Source organism: Anser anser (genome assembly GCF_964211835.1).
Source record: "Anser anser genome assembly, contig: HAP1_SCAFFOLD_329, whole genome shotgun sequence".
Classification (NCBI taxonomy): Eukaryota; Metazoa; Chordata; class Aves; order Anseriformes; family Anatidae; genus Anser; species Anser anser.
The window spans coordinates 1,723-22,623 of record NW_028153853.1 but is presented as its reverse complement, the minus strand read 5'-3'; the positions used below and the strand labels follow the sequence as shown (position 1 = coordinate 22,623).

At 54.3% G+C, this 20,901-nt stretch overlaps 2 protein-coding genes and 1 long non-coding RNA gene across 4 annotated transcripts; 2 read left to right on the top strand and 1 right to left on the bottom strand.

Annotated features, from left to right (window-relative positions):
- Window positions 1-2,877: 2,877 nt before the first annotated feature.
- LOC310891329 (olfactory receptor 14C36-like) lies at window positions 2,878-5,269 on the bottom strand (the record flags this gene model as incomplete). The annotated part of the gene is made up of 1 exon (XM_083853590.1): window positions 2,878-5,269. Exon 1 carries the CDS (start codon window positions 3,790-3,792, stop codon window positions 2,878-2,880), a length of 915 nt encoding a protein of 304 aa, XP_083709716.1. The 5' UTR covers window positions 3,793-5,269.
- Window positions 5,270-7,258: 1,989 nt separating this feature from the next.
- Window positions 7,259-11,338, top strand: LOC310891334 (Fc receptor-like protein 5). Of its 2 annotated transcripts, XM_083853597.1 has the most exons (7): window positions 7,259-7,669; window positions 7,750-7,945; window positions 8,086-8,255; window positions 8,834-9,001; window positions 9,476-9,517; window positions 10,291-10,587; window positions 10,953-11,338. In XM_083853597.1, the coding sequence occupies exons 4-7, from the start codon at window positions 8,971-8,973 to the stop codon at window positions 11,321-11,323; spliced, it is 741 nt and encodes a 246-aa protein (XP_083709723.1). In that variant the 5' UTR covers window positions 7,259-7,669; window positions 7,750-7,945; window positions 8,086-8,255; window positions 8,834-8,970; the 3' UTR covers window positions 11,324-11,338. The 2 variants fall into 2 exon arrangements, 1 of the variants encoding a protein (XP_083709723.1); XR_014577518.1 differs by lacking the exons at window positions 7,259-7,669; window positions 7,750-7,945; window positions 8,086-8,255; window positions 8,834-9,001; window positions 9,476-9,517 and adding an exon at window positions 9,524-9,716 and having other exon boundaries at window positions 10,953-11,152.
- Window positions 11,339-11,877: 539 nt separating this feature from the next.
- LOC310891335 lies at window positions 11,878-18,042 on the top strand. The gene is made up of 5 exons (XR_014577519.1): window positions 11,878-12,015; window positions 12,088-15,247; window positions 15,608-15,715; window positions 16,532-16,686; window positions 17,705-18,042. It is a non-coding gene; the product is annotated as an uncharacterized lncRNA (long non-coding RNA).
- The last annotated feature ends 2,859 nt before the right edge of the window (window positions 18,043-20,901 follow it).

The following is a 20,901-nucleotide window of genomic DNA, read 5'->3' as shown; positions in this document are numbered from 1 at the left end:
GCCACAAGGATGATCAAAGGTCTGAAGCACCTCTCCTGTGAAGAAAAGCTGAGAAAGTTGGAATTATTTGTCCCAGAGAATGTAGGGAGATCCTCTGGCCTAGAGGATGTGGGGAGACCTTTGAGCAGCCTTCCAGTATTTAACGGCAGCCTACAGGAAAGATGGAGAGAGGAGTACTCAACAGGGAGTATAGTGACAGGACCCGGGTAATGGTTATAAAGCAAAAAAGGGTAAGTTTATATCAGATATGGGAAGAAAGTCTTTAATCAGAGGGTGGTGTGGCACTGGAACAGGTTGCCCAGAGAAGCTGTGGGTGCCCCTTCCATGGAAGTGTTCAAGGCCGGGTTGGATGGGGCTTTGGGCAACCTGGTCTAGTGGGAGGTGTCCGTGCCATGGCAGGGGGGTTGCTGTTAGATGATCTTTAAGGTCCCTTCCAACCCAACCCATTCCACGATTCTACGAGCTCACCAGATGCATCCAATGAGCATTCTGGCACCAGCAGCAATGATTTCTCTTTCCGTGTCTCCCCTGCACACACAAGGGGCCCTGCTCTTCTCCCAGGACATGCCATTGCTCGGGGAGCCTTTCCCAGGTGAGCACATCTGTGCTGGCCTCTGGACACTCCTGCACCCCCCGCCACACGCTCCCTACAGCCCTGAGCTGTCGGTGCTGCTCTGCAGAGTAAGGGGGCTGTGGGGCCAGGGACCACCGCAGGAGTCTGTGGGTTCGTGATGGTTCATGCTGGGAGGCAGAACCAGCTCATGGGGGCACTGCCACTGGTCGCCCCCCGCACCAGCTCTTACGTGGCCGTGGAGGGTGCTCAGAGGTGCCCTGCCTTATTTCCAGCACCATAAGATGTTTTTGGGTGCTGCACTGGATCCGGTCTTTTGTGTCTGGATCCAGACATTTCACTGGGGGTAAAATGAATCACTCGCCAGACTCCTTTTTCTGGGGGTGCAGAGCCCTCATTTGCCTGTTCACACCCAGATTTAACACTTTATCGTAGAATCATACAATCCTAAAATCATAGAATCATTGAATGGCCTGGGTTGGAAGGGACCTTGGAGCCCATCTAGTTCCAACCCCCCTGCCATAGGCAGGGATGCCACCCACTAGATCAGGTTGCTCAGGGCCTCATCCAACCTGGCCTTGAACACCTCCAGGGATGGGGCATCCACAGCTTCTCTGGGCAACCTGTTCCAGTGCCTCACCACCCTCTGAGGAAAGAATTTCCTCCTAATCTCTAATGTAAATCTCCCTTCTTTTAGTTTAAAACCATTCCCCCTCGTCCTGTCATTATCTGGTTGAGCAAAGAGTTACTCTCCATCTTTTTTGTAACCCCTCTTTCAGTACAGGAAGGCCGCAAGGAGGTCTTCCTGGAGCCTTCTCTTCTGTAGGCTGAACATCCCCAGCTCTCTCGGCCTTTCTTCATAGGAGAAGCGCTCCAGCCCCTTGATTATTTTTGTGGTCCTCCTCTGGACCTGTTCTAACAGCCCCACATCCTTCTTTTGCTGGGGGCCCAGATCTGGACTCAGGACTCCAAGTGGTGTCTCCTCAGAGCAGAACAGAGGGGGACAATGACCTTCCTCCCCTGCTGACCACTGTTTTGATGCAGCCCAGGATGCAGCTGGTGTTCTCCTTATCTCTGCTGACTCCACGTTGCCAGGCTTGCACTCTGTGGGCTCCATTTGGTGCTGACTCGAGGCACACGCTGCCCTGCAGATCCCCTGGGCTCTCCTGGCAGCTCTTGATTACCTTCAGAAAAGAAAGCTTTCCTGCCATCAGCCCTATCGCATGCTGTAGAACCCCAGTAAAATTAACTGGGGAAAATTCACCACCTGTGTGGGCACCAGCCACCACCTAGAGACATCTAGACCCTCGTATTTCAGGGACATCTCAGTCCCTGGAATACCGTGTTGGGATCCTGATCTCATCACACAGGGCCTATGGAGAAACAGGCAGAGCAAGGAGACAATTTGGAGTCTGTTCCTTGGGCTTGGGCATGCTCTTGGCAGCCGCTTGCAAGGCAGCCCTGAGCCTTCGAGCACTGCCCTGGGGAGATCCCCTTTAAGGGTGGAAATGCTGTTCTGCAGGACTGCTCTGTCATGGAGGTGCCACTGCCTGTTCTTGCCTGCGGCCCCAGGACAGTCACCCATCAGTACTGGGATCAAGCTACAGGAGCAGCCTGGCGTGACACCAACAGAAGGGCTCATAAGGAGAGCACAGAGGTGAAAAGAGAGCAGCTTTGGAAAGACCAAGTGCTGGTGCTCCCTGGCCATGCTGCTGTGCTGAGACTCTCTTTCCCTCCACCTCTGCACACAAGCAGTGCTCTCAGCTCCAGAAAAGGGCTCACAAGAGGAATGTCAGACCAATAAGTCAGTGAAGGGTCCTTTATTTTGCTTAAATTCACCAAGACTCCTCATGGACGGAGTCTCTGGGCTCCACTAGACAGGCACACACTGAGCTAGAAAGGGGATGAAGAGTCAGAGACTCACAGAATGTTTTGGGTTGGAAGGGACCTCTAAAGAGCATCTAGTTCCAACCTCCCTGTCATGGGAAAGGGACAGCTTCCACCGGACCATGTGGCACAAAGTCCCATCCAGCCTGATGATCTGAACACTTCCGAGGAAGATGCATCCACAGCTTGCTAACAGGCAACCAGTTATACGATGACATAACAATGTCAAAATCCTAATGACATTTTAGTGCACAGCATCAGGAGAATGAAACCACAGATAAAATAAACACTGACAACAAAGCAAAATAAAACCAGAAATGACAATACCCATAAATACATTAGAAGAGGAGCTGTGCCTTTAATGAGCCACATTAAGAGTCTAATGCAGAAGCTGGGAAGTTCATTTCTTCTGAAAAACTTTATTTCATCAGTTTCGTGAGGGCATCCTTGATCTCCTGGTTCCTCATGCTGTAGATGAGGGGGTTCAGTGCTGGAGGCACCACCGAGTACAGAACTGCCATCACCAGGTCCAGGGATGGGGAGGAGATGGAGGGGGGCTTCAGGTAGGAAAACATGCCAGTGCTGACAAACAGGGAGACCACAGCCAGGTGAGGGAGGCACGTGGAAAAGGCTTTGTGCTGGCCCTGCTGAGAGGGCATCCTCAGCACAGCCATGACAATCTGCACATAGGACAGCACAATGAAAACAAAACAACCAAATACTAAACAAAGACAACCCACAAGAAGCCCAGCTTCCCTCATGTAGGAGTCTGAGCAGGAAAGCTTGAGGATTTGGGGGATTTCACAGAAGAACTGGTCCACAGCATTGCCTTGGCAGAGAGGCAGAGAAAATGTATTGGCAGTGTGCAGGAGAGCATAGAGGAATCCACTGCCCCAGGTAGCTGCTGCCATGGTGGCACAGGCTCTGCTGCCCAGGAGGGTCCCGTAGTGCAGGGGCTTGCAGATGGCCACGTAGCGGTCGTAGGCCATGATGGTGAGGACAGAATACTCTGCTGTCATCAAGAAAAGAAACAAAAAAACCTGGGCTGCACATCCTGCGTAGGAAATGGCCCTGGTGTCCCAGAGGGAATTGGCCATGGCTTTGGGGACAGTGGTGGAGAGGCAGCCCACGTCGAGGAGGGCGAGGTTGAGGAGGAAGAAGTACATGGGGGTGTGGAGGCGGTGGTCGCAGGCTACGGCGGTGAGGATGAGGCCGTTGCCCAGGAGGGCAGCCAGGTAGATGCCCAGGAAGAGCCCGAAGTGCAGGAGCTGCAGCTCCCGCGTGTCTGCGAATGCCAGCAGGAGGAACTTGGTGATGGAGCTGCTGTTGGGCATCTGATCCCTTTGCTCATGGGGTTCTGCCAAAGGAATAAGCCAACTCACAAGTTAGGACTGCTCCAATCCAATCTCTTTCCACTCCTTGCCCTCCAGTCCCACAGCATCACCCCAAAGCACATGGCCACTCACCTTCCTTTCAGCACCCTCGTGCACCTCCGTGGCTGGAGCTCTGCTTCATGCTAGCTCAGGGCACTGTGAGGAGCAGGGTCTCTTCTCCTGAAGGACTCAGCCCCACTCTACACCGGCTGCCCCGTTGGAAACATGCTGAGATACTCCAAAATTCAGCATTCACCTCTCATGTCACCTACTTGCAATGCAGCAGGGCTGCTCAGCACCTTCCAGCAGAAGAAGCTCCTGGGTGTGCTCTAAGAGGTTGCCTGCAGAGACCAGCTCGCTGCCCAGCCCCACGCACCGTGCTGTCAGGTCCCACGGACGGAGGTGCTCCGAGGGACCGGGGCTGGACAAAGCTGCACGGCAGGACCTGCACTGCTGTGTGTGAGCTGCTGCAGGGAGCGAGGGGCAAAGCAAGGGCAGCGTGGGCAGGGAGGGAATGGGAGAGCTCCCCAGCACTCCTGCTGACTGGGGACAGGGCAGACAGATTGCACTCGGGAGCTTCTCGTCCTCGGGCTCCAGCTGCCAAGGAGGTGACTCAAGCCAGGAGCCCGTGGCCTTGGTGACAGAGGCTCTGCTGGCTGGGAGAGGAAAGGGACTTAAGCCAGCAAAGGCCTCTGCACTGCAGGGGCAGGGGCAGGGAGGTGCCTGAATCTCCCTCCCATGGTGTTTGTGGTAGCAGCCCCCTCTCCCCCCCCCGTCTGCTACCTGGGGCTGACCCTGCAGGCGGCTCTCTCCCCATCCCCACCTCTCCTCCCTGCCCATGCTCACATACATGCCCTGGATGCTGACCCTACAGTGGGAAAACCCTGCTCTGGAGCACGTCCTCCTCCACACCAGAGAAGCTGGGAGAGTCCTGATGGGTGCTCCAGGCTGTGGGACATGCCAGCTCTACCAGACACTCACCTACACCACCCCGCAGCCAGAGACTTACTGTGTGAAGGCTGGTGGAGATTCCTCCTGCAGTGAGCTCGCAAACTCCTTGAGGAGCAGCGCATCTTAACCCATGGGTCCAGCTGGCAAAGGAACGATTTGGATATGGAAGAGCTGTTTCTTTTCCACCTTATTTCAGGAGGGCTTCAGGAAAAGGGTAGCTATGAGACCCCAGGCTTCCTTCCACTCCACACCAGGCTTCAAAGACACGGTGGCCGAAGGAAGATTTTTCTTCAGCGTCTCCCACTGCCATAGCTGCAAAGCAAGGCAAGACAGAACCTTCCCGCAAGGACCTGCTGAAGTTACTGCGAAGGCAGCAGTCAGTTTGCCCTGCGCTTGGAGTCACTCTGACCATCCGTCCTGATTTCACTTGGGATCGGGTTAATTTTCCTCCCAGTAGCTGGAACAGTGCTTGGGGTCTAGCATCGGTCGGTGAGTGGTGAGCAATTGCACTGTGCATCACTTGCTTCGTATATTCCTTTATCATTATTATTTTTCCCCTTCCTTTCTGCCCTTTTAAACTGTCTTTATCTCAAACCATGAGCTATTACTTTTTTTTTTTTTCCTTTCTTTCTTTTGTTTTCTGTTCTGTCCCCCATCCCTCTGTGATGGGAGGGAAGTGAGCAAACGGCTGTGAGGTGCTGAGCTGCTTGCTGGGTTAAACCACAACACTAGTCCTTAAAAAGTTCTGTCTTTTTAGATAGAAAGCAGAGTTTAGATAGAAGCAAAGTATCACTGCTTCTATCTCTTTCCTGACAGCCTCGGCTAGCTAGAGACTTAGCACGTCCCATCTGTGTTACTGGACAATCCCCCGTTCTTATTTTTATTTTATTATTTTTTATTTTAAACCATTCCTGCAGCTGGGGAAGGCGAAGCTGGGATTTAACCCTGTGATGTCCTCTGAGCTAAGCCTTGGGAAACACAAGTGTTAGACAGCAGCAGCCTGGAGTCCGGTGAGTTCTCATCTTCCTCTGTGTTTGTATGTGTTGGGGAGATGATGATATGGGGGAGATGGCGATGTTATGGGGGAGGTGACGATGATGTTATGGGGGAGATGACGATGCTATCAGCTCAGACACAACATGCTGCTACACACTAAAACTCTGCTTGATTTCGAATCTCCCTCTTTACAAATGCTACCTATTTTTGGCCTTCCAGCTATCCCAGTGTGCAGTGGAACGCTGCACGGCGTGAGGAAGCAACGTCCTAGCTGCTGCTTGAGGTTGTCGGGGGCCCACGTTTCTTGCATCTCCTTGTCAAGCTTTCTCTCTTCCAAGGTGGACCCTGCTCATCTCTCCCCAGCTGTTATTTTTTTGTCAGGTGGTGTTTTTAGACTGCTGAGTCCTACCCCCGCCTCCTCACAGCACTCTGGAGAGGGGTTATAACCCGTGTGAGTTATCAGAAAGGCTTATTGCAATGAACTGGCTGAATTGTTATGTGATAAAACAGAGTCTGCATGCACAAAGGAGCCCAGAGGAACCGTTGCAGGGGAAGGAACCCATGGGGGGACCCAGGCTGGAGCGGTTTGCTCCTGACGGATGGACTCCATGGGAAGAAGAGCCCCCACAGGATCAGCTCGGGAAGGAGGCATCCCCTGGGAGGGATCCCACATTGGAGGCGATGATGACGTGCTTTGCGCTGACCATGGCAGGTGATGAAGTGTTCTGTGCTAACCACAACCCCAATTCCCCGTTCCCTTGTGCCACTCGGGGTGAAGAAGTGGAAGTGGGTGCTGGGGAAGTGGGGAGGGTGTTTTCAGTTTGCTTTTACTTTCACATTGCTCCATTCTGTTGCAATAAGTTACACTGATCTCCCTATGCTGAGTCTGTTTTGCCCATAATGATGATTGTTGAGTGATGTTCCTGTTCTTATCTCAACCCTTGAGCCCTTTTTCATTGTATTTCCCCCCCCTTCCCCTTTGAGGAGTGAGAGAAGGGTTGTGGTGGCATTTGGCTGCCTGTCGGTGTGAAACCACAGCAGAAGGTGCAGAAGAGCTGTTCCCTTGACCTTACAGTAACAGCAAGATTTTCTTGCTTGTGTCCTAGAGGTCTGACCTCACCTCGAGGACTGTGAGTGTTAGTCACAAGTAGCTCTGTCTTTGAGGAACTGGAATTAACCTATCTGGTTTCAAGCTTTCAATGCAGATTTAAAAAAAAAAAAAGTTGTGCAAGAGCTTGTTGTGCAGCTAGGGACTGGCACAGGATGGGGTTGTGGGACTTTTGTGGGACTTAGAGCTGATTTCTTATCTCTTGTCCACCCTGAGAAAAAACAGAAGTCGCAGTGCAAGAAAACTTCTGGTTTTCATTACCGCTGTTTTTCTTCTGTGTTTTTTTTAAAGTATGAGAGCGCTGGAATTTGTGCTGATGCAAGCAACACAACAGCTTGTTTTCTGTCAGCGAATTAATGAGTCATACAGGGGAGAGAGTTCTATATCAAGGCAGCTCCTGCAAGCTGAGTTTACCCTTCCCTCAAATGTGTGATCCAGTATGCGTGCACCAAGTAATCCCATGGACAGGGATTTCTGCTCTGATCCCTGGTGAACAAGTCTATCTTCCTATGAATTGTATGCCTAACTTCCTTCCCAGGCCTTTCTGCACTCTCTGAACACAGAGAAAATGGACCATCTCACTGTGCACACTCTCTCCTTCTGATTTGTCATTTTCTGATCTAAGGAGAACAAAAAGTGGATGGGCTGTGGACATTTGGACCTGTACCTGCAGATTCAGCATCACACAGCCAAAGGATGGTGGACCACACACGTGCACCAACACCATAATCAGTGGGCTCGGAGCAGTCTGGTCCGTGAAGAGCAAAGCCATCAGGATTAAAGGTAAGCTACGCAACAGTAGGGCTCTCTCTCCACTGTCCTGGACAGCTCTGTTCTTCCATCACACCTCCCTCTATCCACAGGTACTTTCCTCCAGGTCGCAGGCCTTCCATTACCCTGAATTTAATGAAGCACAATGACAGCAGCATTCATTTTTCTTGAAAAACCTTGTTTTGAGGTCACCAGGCTCAGTTCTCTCTACAGATGCTTTTCAAGACCTAGATACGTGTCATTGAAACCTAAATGGTTAAAAGAGGAAGGAAGAATGGAACCCTAAAGGTATATATTTGCTTTTTTTTCACCATCCAGTCCCACACTTGGTCTGAACATTTCATCTGGAGCCACAGGGGAGGGCTACCACCTCTTCTTCCTCTTACACAGCTCCTGTAAACAAGGCAGTGAATGTTTCACTTCTGCAGGGAAGATCCTGAGGCCACCATCGCAGCCGAGGTCACCTCGCTGGAGATGAGCGCTCAACACTAATGATCCAGTGCCGTAGGAAAATGACACAGGGAACTGTACTCGTGACTACAGAGGAGATAAGTGGAGGTGCAGTGGATTTGGTCCTTCCTCAGCAGTGTTGTGAAAGGTAACTTCCAGCTTTTCCCCTCAAGGGCCTCCTTTTGCTTTCTCGGGAGCGGATACTACCCCGACAGTGATAAGCGAAGGCCACCCCTTACATCCCACCTGCGTTCCCATAAAATGCTTCCCATTGTGGAAAACAAATGGTCAAGACCATCGCCGTGTTTCATCCCTGCTACTGTCTCCCCAGTGGAGGATAATTTCAATCACCTTCCTCATCCTCAGGGTCTTCCTAAGCCAACATTCACAGACTGGTTGAAGTTTGAAGGGAACTCTGGAGGTCATTTTGTCCACCCCCCTGCACGGAACAAGAGCAAAGGATCTTGCTCCTCTTGCTCCTCTTGTCACCCATCATGAGGAAGATGTCCAAGGCAGGAGAGAATGGATAAAAGCCACCTTCTCTCCCCCAACTTAAGGTGTGGATGAGATAGGCTGTGGTTCATTGGGCAAAGAGACTGCCCAAAGGGCATGTAGGGAGAAATGTCATCTGAAAACATGATGACAACACACAGAGAAACACAGAATTAGGGTGTAGTTCCCTCACAATTCTCGAATGTGGTTCGTGGCTTCCATTTATTTCTGCAGCACTTCCTCTTCCTCCCCCCGTGAGCCCCGGGCTCAAGTCAGACCGATGGAGAGAGCAGCACGGAGCAACCAGACAGCGCATCCCGCTCCCGGGCAGTCCGGCTCAGAGCCCTCGGTACCCCCTGGACCGCAGTGACATGATTGCCCCCCGCCTTGTGATGTTCCTCAGTGAGTCCCCATGTCCCGGCTTTGCCTCCTCTCCTCTCCTCTCCTCTCCTCTCCTCTCCTCTCCTCTCCTCTCCTCTCCTCTCCTCTCCTCTCCTCTCCTCTCCTCTCCTCTCCTCTCCTCTCCTCTCCTCTCCTCTCCTCTCCTCTCCTCTCCTCTCCTCTCCTCTCCTCTCCTCTCCTCTCCTCTCCTCTCCTCTCCTCTCCTCTCCTCTCCTCTCCTCTCCTCTCCTCTCCTCTCCTCTCCTCTCCTCTCCTCTCCTCTCCTCTCCTCTCCTCTCCTCTCCTCTCCTCTCCTCTCCTCTCTTCGTTCTCACTCCTATACTTTATCCCTTCCCTTCCCTTCCCTTCCCTTCCCTTCCCTTCCCTTCCCTTCCCTTCCTTTCCCCTCCCCTCCCCTATTAGATGCCCTCACCATGTAATCCTCGTTTCCCCCTTCACTCTCACACTCAGTCCTTCTCCCCTCTTCTCTTCCAGCCACCGTGCATCTCCTGCCCTGCCAGATGGTCTCCGAGGAAGGTAACTCCTCTGGGGTCTCCTTAAACAGGGGCTGAGCTGCTGGGGGCACGGCTGGATTTGGGGTCCCACAGGTGTGACTGTCTGGGAGACCCTCAGCCTCATTCCCCCTCCCCATAACAACCCAGTGGTGAAATTGGGTGCTGGGGATTTTTCGTTATCTCACTTTGTTGAGGTCCTGCCTCGTGTCAACACACTGGTGGTGAGTGGAAACCCCTTGAGACCCAACCCCTTCCCGGCCCTCTCCTTCCCACACCTGCTCCTCCTATTTTGGGTGTGGGTCAATGGTATTTTTGTAGGGTTTGCAGCTGGGGGCAGGTAGGGAGGTGGAGACCAAACGTGTTTTCCCAGTGGCTGCTGTGGAGGAGCATCAGCGACGGGTTTTACCCTTCACCCTTAGCCTTTTCAACCCCCCTTCCCCATTTCCTATTTTCATAAATTACCAAGTTGCAGCAAAAAAAAATAAAATTGCTTGAAAGCACATTAAGGACATTTCTGCCGGCATGGCAAAGCTGCCCAGGGTGTGGAAAGGGTTTTTGCAGTCTCCTTTCTTTCATCACTTCCCGCAGCGGGACGCAACCTTGTGCTGAATCACAAGGAGATAAAATGAGTCATAGCCCAGAGACATTTCTGCTTTACGAGGTCCCCTCTGTGCTTTATTGTATTCCTTGAAATGAAAGCCAGTTTCTTTTATTTGCGTGGAGTTAGTCCCTTCTGCCTCTGCTCCTTGCACCTCACCTCCGTCCCCCCTGCCTGTCTCCCTCTCTATCCCCCAGCCGCAGTCCCTGCCCCGACCCTCTGGGTGCTGCAGGGACAGAAGGAATATTTCTTTGGAGACGCTGTCACGCTGGTGTGCACCACTCCCCCCAGCATCACTGGGAAGCTGACGTACCAAATTTTTGGCGAGGCTGGCTGGGCAGTTTCAGGATTTAGCTCGACGAATAACTACACGTTTGAGTTCGTCCTCTCCCGAATGCAACACAGGGGGCCGCATTTCTGCAGCTATTCCCTCAAGCAAGGTCGGAAGCAGCTCATATCCCCAGCCAGTGAAAAACTGGTGATCAAGATTGGAGGTGAGCTGTGTGATTTCTTTATCTTTCTCTCTGCTTTCTCCCTCCTCTCTGAGAACTATTCAGATGCCCAAACGTGGGTGTCAGCTATCGCCCCGCAATGTGACAACTCACCTGGAAATCAGGATTGGTGGGCTTTGTGGTTTAACCCAGCCCATCCCCAAAATCAGTAGGATTTCTGGGTGGAGGATTTATCTTTCTGGGACCAGCATGGTCTGGAAGGTGGCTGCCACTGGCGCTCTTCTCATGTCGTGGCAGGAAGCCTACAATCCCAAGCTTTGCTGCATGCAGTGGGAAGGCAAACAACTGGAGATCCGTTTGTGCTGTCCTTATTGCTACGTCTCCATTTATTCCTCCCCTTTTCTCAGACCACCTTCCCCAGCCCCTGCTGATGGTGGAGTCCCCGCTGGGAGAGGTGATGGCAGGAGATCTCCTGAGCATCATCTGTAAGGCCCCTGGAGACGCCACTGTACGGAGGTTTCACTTCTACAGGGATGGCCAAGAGGTCCTCCCTACGACAGAAGGCTCTGAGGACAATGCAGCAGATCACGGGGGCAATTTAAGGACTTCCATGGTCCTCCAGCTCCCACGTGCTGGTCCCCAACAGAGTGGAAACTTTACCTGCAAGTATGAGGAAAAAAAGCCTGAGAGGTGGATCCCCTCCTTCACAAGCCAAGCCGTGTCTATCAGTATAAATGCCCAAAAGAAAGGTGAGCTGGCCATCCATCCACCCACCTAACAATCTGTCAGTCCATCCACCACCAACCCATCCATCCATCCATCCATCCACCCATCCATCCATCCAGTAACCAGCCCATTAAACCATCCCTCTCTCCATCTGTCCATCCGTCTGTCCCTCCCTCTCTCCATTTTTTCCTGAAACGATTCCATTCCAGTCCCTGTACGTTCCTCTCCAAACTAGCTGATTTTTGCACCGGGCAGCTGCTCTATCTATCCGATCACCATCCTTCTGTCCATGACTCAGCCCACCCAGTCTTGCACCCACCTCTCCCTCCCTCTCAGCCCTTCCATCACCCCAACCACCCCAAACAAGTATCGAGCATCCCTCTGTCCACCTTTATGGCTCAGCAGCCTCTCCTTGGCCTCCCGAGCCATTGTTCCCAAATTTCTCAGTGCCTCCTGCAGAGCCAAGCAAGCGGGGAAAGTCTTTGGGTGTTCAGCACTCAGGACCTGAGCAGAATGCCTGGAGAAGGCGGGGTGGGGAAAGGGAAAGAGAGATGGTGGCAGAACGATGCTCACAGCCTTCCCTCCGTCAGCACGCATGAACTGTGTCTACATCTCCTAACCTGTCCCACCCTCTTGCAGGGAAGAGCTGCTTCCTTCTTCTACGGCTCCTGGTTGTGGGCGGCTGCTTCCTCACCATCAACAGCCTCATCCTCCTCTTCTTCTGGGCCCGGGGGAGAACCAAAGGTACACCCTGAGCTGAGGGGGGAATCGCCCCACCTTTGGGCTCCCCACCACCCACCTCGCTCCTTCCCGCAGACGCCTCGTTCCTGTCTGGAGCCAGCCCTGCCGGGATCTCCCAGCTGCACGCCAGATCCCCACACACCCTTCAGGAGGAGAATAAGTATGAGGAACACTAATGAGAGGAAGATGCTGTGGGCGATTCCACCCCCTAAAGACCGCTCCCTGCTGAAGACGCATCCCAAAAGACTGGTGTGCAGCCAAACAGGTGCTCACCTGTGGGAAAACAAAGCAAGGAACGGTTCCTGGGAGGATGAAGGAAGTAGAAAGGGGTCGTTTCACGTGGTAGAGGGGAGGGAGGAGACATGGACGTTGTCGGGAAGGGTGATTGTGAAAGAGAAAATGAAGAAAGACCAGAAATAAAAATGGAAATTGTGAGAAAAAAAAAGGAGTGAGAAAGGGTGAGAAATGAAATGGAGAGACAAACAGTGTGAGTGAAAAATGAAAGCATGGACAGAGGCTGAGACAGAGTGAGAGAGGGATGGGGAAGGAGAGGGATGCCAGGAGCATCGAGGAGGGCACGACGGTGGGAAGAGCAGGTTGGAGAGGTGAAGGAGAAGAAAAAAGGTGGAAGGAGAGCCCCCAAATCAGAACAAGCCCTTGTGCGTGTCATTAACTGGATGGCCACCGCTGTCACCTCGCCTGGTTGTCCCGGTGTGTTAGGGATGTTAGGGCATCCAGGGAGGGGTGGGAGAGCCGCTGCAGGTGGGGTGGGTGGCTGGGGGCTCTGGTGTTTGGGATTTTGGAGGGGAATGTCCCATAGCCCATATACGTGGGAGCTGTGGGGCTGCAATAGGAGGATGCTGGAAATGCAGAGACTGGGAACGTGTGAAAATGTGGAGGTGGCATTTGAGCCCCTGGGGGTGGCGTACAGGGAACTGGGGGGATATTGGGGTGGGACGTTAAGGAGTGAGTGGTGGATATTTGGGGCATGTGCGGGGCTATGGGATATGGCATGCCACCAGCACTGGATATGAGGGGAATGCAGGGATGTGGGGAAGCTGCGTGATCAATACGGGAACCTGAGCTGATGGGGGCGCGCTGGGAAATCTGGCTATGGATGGCACTAAGGACAGGGGGCTTTGGGGATACGGCAGGCTGCTGGGGAGGGATATGGGGGCAGGAAGGAGATGGCGACCCTGCCGATGGGATACAGAGCGACTTTGGGGCAGTATGAGGCTGTGAGATATGAGGATAGCGGAACCGCTGGGGCCGAGAAGCCCGGGTCTGAGCCCCTGTGGGGCTAAGGCCGCTGGCCCCTCTTGGGAAATTTCCACCTGCATCTTTGTCCCGTGACATTGCCTCAGCCCCCTCAGTCACTGCAGGGTGCTGGGGAAGAGGGAGAGCACAGCATGCCATGGCAACGTCTCTCATCTCTGCTTGATTTTAGATGATGACGATGTTGGCTCTCGATATCCAGCTTCTCAGCTGGATCATGGTTTGGAGCCTCAGGAGGATCCCCGAGGTACGTTGCGAGTGTGCTTCCTTGAAGGAAGATGGCTAATGGGCTGTAATAGTTTATTCAGGGTCTTCCAAGTGCGTTTGTGCCGTGAGGGGGCTTGCACAAATGAGCCCTGAATATTTCTTCACTTGGAGAGATGCCACCCCTGCCCCTCTCCACAGAGAGGGAAGAACCCAGGCTTTTCTTCCTGTCTGGGCCATGTCATTACCTGAGCCCCAGCCAGTGCCTCCCGGTCACTGAGGAAGAGGCAGGCCCCAAGAGGCAATGGAAGCTCCCCTTACCTGTGTCTGATCCCACTTGTGCCCACAGGCAGTACTGGTCAAGTGCCTCCATGGAATCCTGCTCCTGAGCCTGCCAGTATGGGTCCCACAGGTGGTAAGTTGTCCGTGTTCATTTCCTTGCTGTTTGTTAAGGGTTTGTTGAGCTAGCTCAGCAAGGGTTCAGCTGCTCACAGGTCAGGGGGCTTCTCCATGACAAACATGGATGATCATTTTTCCCGGGGTCTGCACGCTCCCCCTGCAGTGGGGTCTTCCTTTGTGTCCAGCAGAGATCTTCCCGTAAGAAACACCTGAGGGGCCACATCTTTGGCGGCGTGGTCCCTGCGGGGTGTTGCGCACAGCCTGGAGAGAGGATTTGGGAAGAGGCCAAGAGGGAGCCTCCAGCTCAGCAGGCCCCTTTGCGGCTTTGGAAATCCTGGCTCGTGTCTGGGTCCCACATCCTTGCCTGAGCCCCCTCCAGTCGCTGCAGGTCACTAAGGAAGAGGTAGATCACACCATGCACGGGGAATGTTTCTCTTCTGTGCTTGATTGCAGCAGTTCTCGTAGGCTCTGGCTACTCGACACCTCAGCCTGATGTGGACCACGAGCCTCAGGTTAATCTGCCAGGTAAGTCAGCGGAAGGCAGGAGCATCTAGGTGCTGCAGAGCCAGCAGGCACCTTGCGCTTGAGTTGAGACCTGGGGTGGGCACGGGGAGGGCCCTTCTCCGGGCAGCTCCACGCACGCTTAGTTTGTACCAGCACGGTGCCACTGCAGGCACCCAGCAACTGTTTGCAAGATGCTCTGGAGTGGCAGGGAGAGACGAGTGCCGTGGAGCAGTCCCCTCTTTGAACTGCATTCTCTGTCACTCTGGTCAGAAGGAGTATGTTGGCGTAGTTCACAGGAGGGACTCCACTTGTGTTTACAGATGGGACCGAAGGCGAAGGTGATCCAGGCTCCCAGATGGGTTCCAGGACTGAAGCTCTGGGAGATGGCCTGGGTAAGTTGTGGCTTTTGACTTCCTTTGAGAGCTGCCAGCTCAAAGCCCAAACGTCAGCCAGGCATCTCTGCAGGTGGGAGGGTACAGACCGGCACGTGTGTGTGCCCTGTCAAGGCACGAGCCCTGGTATGCTCTCCTACTGAGCTATTGATGTAGATGGCGCTGGGACAGAAACTTCTCACGGGGCTTTGGTTGCAGAAGTGTCCCCAGGGAGGGCTTTGCCAGATCCTCGGCTGCTTCCGGCGCTGGAGCCCAGCTGGTATCCCAGGGGTGGGTAGTCATTTCACTGACTTCACAAACGAAGCCCTGGTCCTCCAAATTGCACTGGTGCCAAAGTTAACTTCCTACTTTCTGTTCAGGTCCTCTAACAGCGAAGGACAATGCTGAAATAAGAAAATCTTCCCCAACATCCCCTGACATCGTAGAGGAGATCATAAAGGAGTTAGAGGAGGCAGCACCTGGTGGGTATATTTCACTCTGTCCGCCATAAGACTTGGGAAGCTGAGGTTCTAAATCCATGTGTGGACACACCGTAACCTGCACAGCAGGAAGGGATGGATCAGAGCGGAGACACTCAATTTCACACCTAGCAGGCACTGGTGAGCGCCAGAGATGGCCGAGAGCCTCTACTGCCGCTTGTGGGTCACGCCGTGTCCCAGGGGCAGCTGCTAGCCCAGCACTACCATAAGTGGTCCGAGCTGTTCCGTGCAAACATTGGTATCCAGCCAGCAGCAACTGGTGTGTGCTTGCAACTGTGCCCAGAATATGGTTCAAGGAGGAGCAGTTCCTTGTAGTCACACTGTCCTGCTTTCTTTCTAAAGGGATGGTTAGAGAGACTGTGCCGAAGGAGGTGCTTTGGCGAGGAAGCGGTCGCAAGCTGCCACTCTCTGACAAACGAACAGGGGCAACACAGGCAACTGCCCCACCAGGTAAAGGCTGTTTCTTGGTCATCCGCTGTCACCAACCAGAACCAGCATGCGTGTGCAGGTTCTTGCCCTGGTACCCGCTCTTGCAGCTCATGTCAGCAGCCAAACCCAAGAGTGTCAGTAGGCAGCAAGTGTTGCAGAGGAAGGCAGGAGTGGCTCCCTGAGGATGGCTGTCTTCCCCGGGCTGTGACAGCATGTGAGAGCAGTGCAGCGGAGAGACGCTCACAAAGCTCTGTGGCTGTGGTTAGAGAGGGGTCACCTCCCAGCGCACCCAGTTCCCAGGGATTTTGGAACCTTGCTCTTGGGGGAACGAGGCCGTCAGAAGCCCACTGAGCAGACGATGGGAAACGGGACCCCTCCTGTGAGCTGAGGCCCAGAGTGATGCCCTGACCCAGTGCAGATGGGGCACTGCCTCACTGGCACTCCTGGGCTCCCGAATTTTGTTCAGTTTTGTCCCTAAGGCTCCGAGTGTGCCTCGAGCAGCGAAGGTGGGCAAGCACCTAAGACCTTTTAGAACTCCAAAGAGCTGGGGGAGCAAACCTGAGACACTGGGCTCTCAGCATTATGGCAGGGAAAACAAAGGATGGAGGGAAAACAAAGCTGAGAGGCAAAAGGGAGGCTCCAGAGTGCCTTGAGTTGCAGTGCCTTTGGCAGATTCCCCAGCTTCTGCTGAACCTCAGGAAGCATTGCGGCCTGAGGATTTTCACTTGCTCAAAGATGCTAACCAAATGAAACAGAACACTTCCTGGCAATGTCAGACCTCCGGTGAGATTACCAGTAGTGCGCAGGACACAGCAATGTCCACAATTGTTCTTGCAGGCGTGGATGGGGAGAACAATGCAAACACTACAAAGCCCCAAAAATTCCGAAGTTACTGCATAGAAGGCGCTGTGGCATTCTTGGTTCTCGTCCTGCTTGTGACAGCTGCGTGCTTCATGCTGTGTGCTTATGAGGCGTTGGTGGCAGAAAAACCAGTGAGTTGTTGTTCCCCCGCTCCCTCTCCTCCTCTCCCCCTCCCAAATTCGTTACCGTATCTTTGTTAACATTATTATGTGGCTGCTGCCAGCCAGGAAGCAGTTGTCGTTAGCGTATTGTGAAGTGAGCAGTTAGTTTTTGACCAGACTCTTCTGAAATTTCTGCTGTCCAGTGCTTTAGGTGGCCTCTAATTCCTGGGCATTCTGTTCTGGAGCCCATTTTTCTGTTGCTGGTCTTAGCGAAGCTTGGCCCTTCCGCAGCAAGAGCAGAGCCAGGGACAGCCGTAGGCAAAGCAAGGTCAGGAAGAGAAATGCAGGAGCTGAGAGAGAGTGCCATCAGAGAGAGAAGCGCAGCAGTGCCAGTTCCCCCCCAGCACAAGGCACCCTGTTCTGGGATGCCCTGAATTGCAGGTGTCCGCCTCAGCCAAGGTGTGCCAGCTACTGGGAGCATGGGGATGAGCCCTGCCAGCTGCGGGCATTGCCTTGGAGAGGGGCAGTCGGTGTGTCACAGCCGCACCTGAGCGCTGCCAGCGTGCGTGTCTTCAGCACACACAGAGCTTGTGTGTTTAATTACACATCCCAAAGAGCGGATGGGCAGCACCTCCCCGAACAGGGAGCCGAGGCCGTCACCTTGTTGGGCCAGGGCCAGGGCCGGGCAGGGAGCTGAGTACTGGTCCTTGCAAGGCGCTCTGAAAAAGGGCAGCCGGTGGCTGTTGGGACCCGGTCGTGCTGAGCCCGGCTGTGGACCCCTGTCTCTGCGGGGGCCAGGTCTTCTTGCTGGGACAGCACGTGCAGAGCAGGCAGGTCAGGATGGCTGGCGAGGCGCTGGGGAGGAGACAAGCTGGGGCAGGATGTGGAGGGGAGCAGAGTCCCAGCCGAGGGCACAGGGCACCCTGTTTTCTGCACAGAGCACTGTGTGCCCACAGCTCACGCACAGCCGGGTGCCTGCACCCTGCTGCCTCGCACCCGCCTGGCACCGCAGCCGCAGCACGGCCTCAGCAAGTTCCTGTCTCCGCAGGCGCCTCGCCGCAGCCCAGGCAGCCCAGACTGACACCCGCAGCCGCTCCGTGAGCCCGTACAGGCGGCCTGACCACCGTGGTACGCCTGAGAGCCAGGCCCGACGCCAGCGGCCACCATCAGTGCCTGGAAGAGCGGCCCGCCTGCCACCAGCCCGGCCTCCACGGCCCCCACGCCCGGCAGCGGATCAGTGGAAGGTGCACGACCGGCCCAGCAGCCCCCAGTCCTCGTGGGCACAGACGCCGCCCCCACGGCCCCCCCACCCTCCTCCAAGGGCTGGGGCAGCCCCCCCCGGGATGCAGCCTTGGCCACACTTCCAATAAATATTGTGTAATACAGCACAGCAGTCCGGGTCTTATGTACAGCAACACCCAGGAACCCACAGCAGGACTTTGTGACTGATCGAGAAGTAAGCCTGAGGGTCCTCGGTGCTGGGGGTCAGCCAGACTGTGCCCACCATGCAGGGAACGCAGGGGAAGGGAGCTGGGGAGCAGCACAGCAGGAGCAGACAGAAGGGCTGTGAGCGCGGCAGCGACCCTGCACAGTGCTCACCCGAGAACCCCCTGCTCAAACTGGCAGTGCCGCAGCCACACACAAGCCCGGGCCCTTCCTGATCCTGGGCCGAGGCCAGGCTCCCCACAGCCAGCCCTCCTCAGGTCCTGACCCTGCACGGATGGCCGATTTGGCCAGGGCGCCCCATGCCAACGCTCCCACGGCTCAGCTCTCCTCAAGGGGTAGAAGAAAAAATCCCAGCTCATTGCCCAAGTCTCCCTTGTGCTGGGCCCCACAGCTGGATGCTCTGCTCTGGGGAGGGGGGTTTCACGAGGGCACAGCACACGGGGAGAACGGCTTTTCACTGGTGACGATAGCAAGATTGAGTGGCTGAGCAATTACAAAGACAGCTCTTCCTTTCCGTAGCATATTCTCCCCTTTTTAAAGGACAGGCTCAGCTCAGTTTTTACCAGATTGTGGTGTTTTTTATTTATTTCTTTACATCATGCAAACAGTGTGTAATATACTTCTTTTTGCTGCACTACCATCCTGAGTGGAACAACAGCTATTAAGACTAGAGGTAGAAAGAGGCGACTGAGGGGAGGCCTCACGGCGGCCCTCAGCTTCCTGAGGAGGGGAGTGGAGGGGCAGGCGCTGATCTCTTCTCTCTGGGGACCCGAGGGAACAGCACGGAGCTTCATTGCCTCAGCCCCCTCCAGTCGCTGCAGGTCACTAAGGAAGAGGTAGATCGCAGCATGCTCCACACACGCTTAGTTTTGTACCAGCACGGTGCCACTGCAGGTGCCCAGCAGCCGTCTGCAAGGCGCTCTTGAGTGGAAGGGAGAGACGAGTGCCGTGGAGCAGTCCCCCGATTCTCCCATCAAAAAGTGCCCCCATTCCGAAGCCTTTGGGTACACCTGAACTCCCCTGGGGAGCCTTTACGGAACCCCACACACAACAGGACTCTATGCCTTCTCTCTTTCCAAACAACCCTAAATGTAACACTAAAATTAAACCCTAAGTAGGACCCTAAAAAACACGTACTGTGGCACTTTCTCCCATCAAAAAGTGCCCCCATTCCGAAGCCTTGGGGTACACCTGAACTCCCCTGGGGAGCCTTTACGCAACCCCACACAACAGGACTCTGCGCCTTCTCTCTCTCCAGACCCTAACCCTAATTAAGGCCCCCCCCATAGCCACTAAGACCCCCCCCCAAGCCACTAAGGATCCTCCCTGGGACCCCCCCGACCCCCCCCCCAGGATATTAAGCCTAACCCTAATTACACCCTAATTAAGCCTCCCAACCCAAGCCTTTGGGTAGACCTGACCTCCCTTTGGGAGCCTTTACACAGCCCCACACGCAACAGGACTCTGCGCCTTCTCTCTCCAAACAACCCTGACCCTAACCCTAATTACAACCCTAATTAAGCCTCCCAACGGAAGCCTTTGGGTACCCCTGAACTCCCTTGGGGAGCCTTTACTCAACCCCACACACAACGGGACTCTGCGCCTCCTTTCTGAACAACCCCGACCCTAACCCTAATTACACTAATTAAGCCTCCCAACCCAAGCCTTTGGGTAGACCTGATCTCCCTTTGGGAGCCTTTACGCAACCCCACACACAACAGGACCCTGCGCCTTCTCTCTCTCCAAACTACCCTAAACGTAACCCTAATTACACCCCTAATTAAGCCTCCCAACGGAATCCTTTGGGTAGACCTGAACTCCCTTTGGGAGCCTTTACACAACCCCACACACAACAGGACTCTGCGCCTTCTCTCTATCCAAACAACCCTAAACATAACCCTAATTACGCCCTAACTAAGCCACCCAACGGAATGCTTTGGGTATACCTGATCTCCCTTTGGGAGCCTTTATGCAACCCCACACACAATGGGACCCTGCACCTTCTCTCTCTCCAAACTACCCTAAACGTAACCCTAATTACGCCCCTAATTAAGCCTCCCAACGGAATCCTTTGGGTACCCCTGAACTCCCTTGGGGAGCCTTTACACAACCCCACACGCAACAGGACTCTGCGCCTTCTCTCTCCAAACAACCCTGACCCTAACCCTAATTACGACCCTAATTAAGCCACCCAACGGAATGCTTTGGGCATACCTGACCTCCCTTTGGGAGCCTTTATGCAACCCCACACGCAACGGGACCCTGCGCCTTCTCTCTCTCCAAACAACCCTGACCCTAACCCTAATTACGCCCCTAATTAAGCCTCCCAGCGGAAGCCTTTGGGTAGACCTGATCTCGCTTTGGGAGCCTTTACACAGCCCCACACGCAACAGGACTCTGCGCCTTCTCTTTCTCCAAACTACCCTAAATGTAACCCTAATTACGCCCCTAATTAAGCCTGTCAACCCAAGCCTTTGGGTAGACCTGACCTCCCTTTGGGAGCCTTTACACAGCCCCACACGCAACAGGACTCTGCGCCTTCTCTCTCTCCAGACCCTAACCCTAATTAAGGCCCCCCCCATAGCCACTAAGACCCCCCCCCCCAAGCCATTAAGGATCCTCCTGGGACCCCCCCAACCCCCCCCCCAGGATATTAACGCTAACCCTAATTACACCCCTAATTAAGCCTCCCAACCCAAGCCTTTGGGTAGACCTGATCTCCCTTTGGAGCCTTTACACAGCCCCACACACAACAGGACTCTGCGCCTTCTCTTTCTCCAAACTACCCTAAACGTAACC

Coding starts and splice junctions, on each gene's coding strand:
- LOC310891334 (XM_083853597.1), top strand. CDS start 8,971: ATGATTGCCCCCCGCCTTGTGATGTTCCTCA. Junction 9,002..9,475: donor CCGCCTTGTGATGTTCCTCA/GTGAGTCCCCAT, acceptor CTTCTCTTCCAG/CCACCGTGCATCTCCTGCCC. Junction 9,518..10,290: donor CCAGATGGTCTCCGAGGAAG/GTAACTCCTCTG, acceptor TCTATCCCCCAG/CCGCAGTCCCTGCCCCGACC.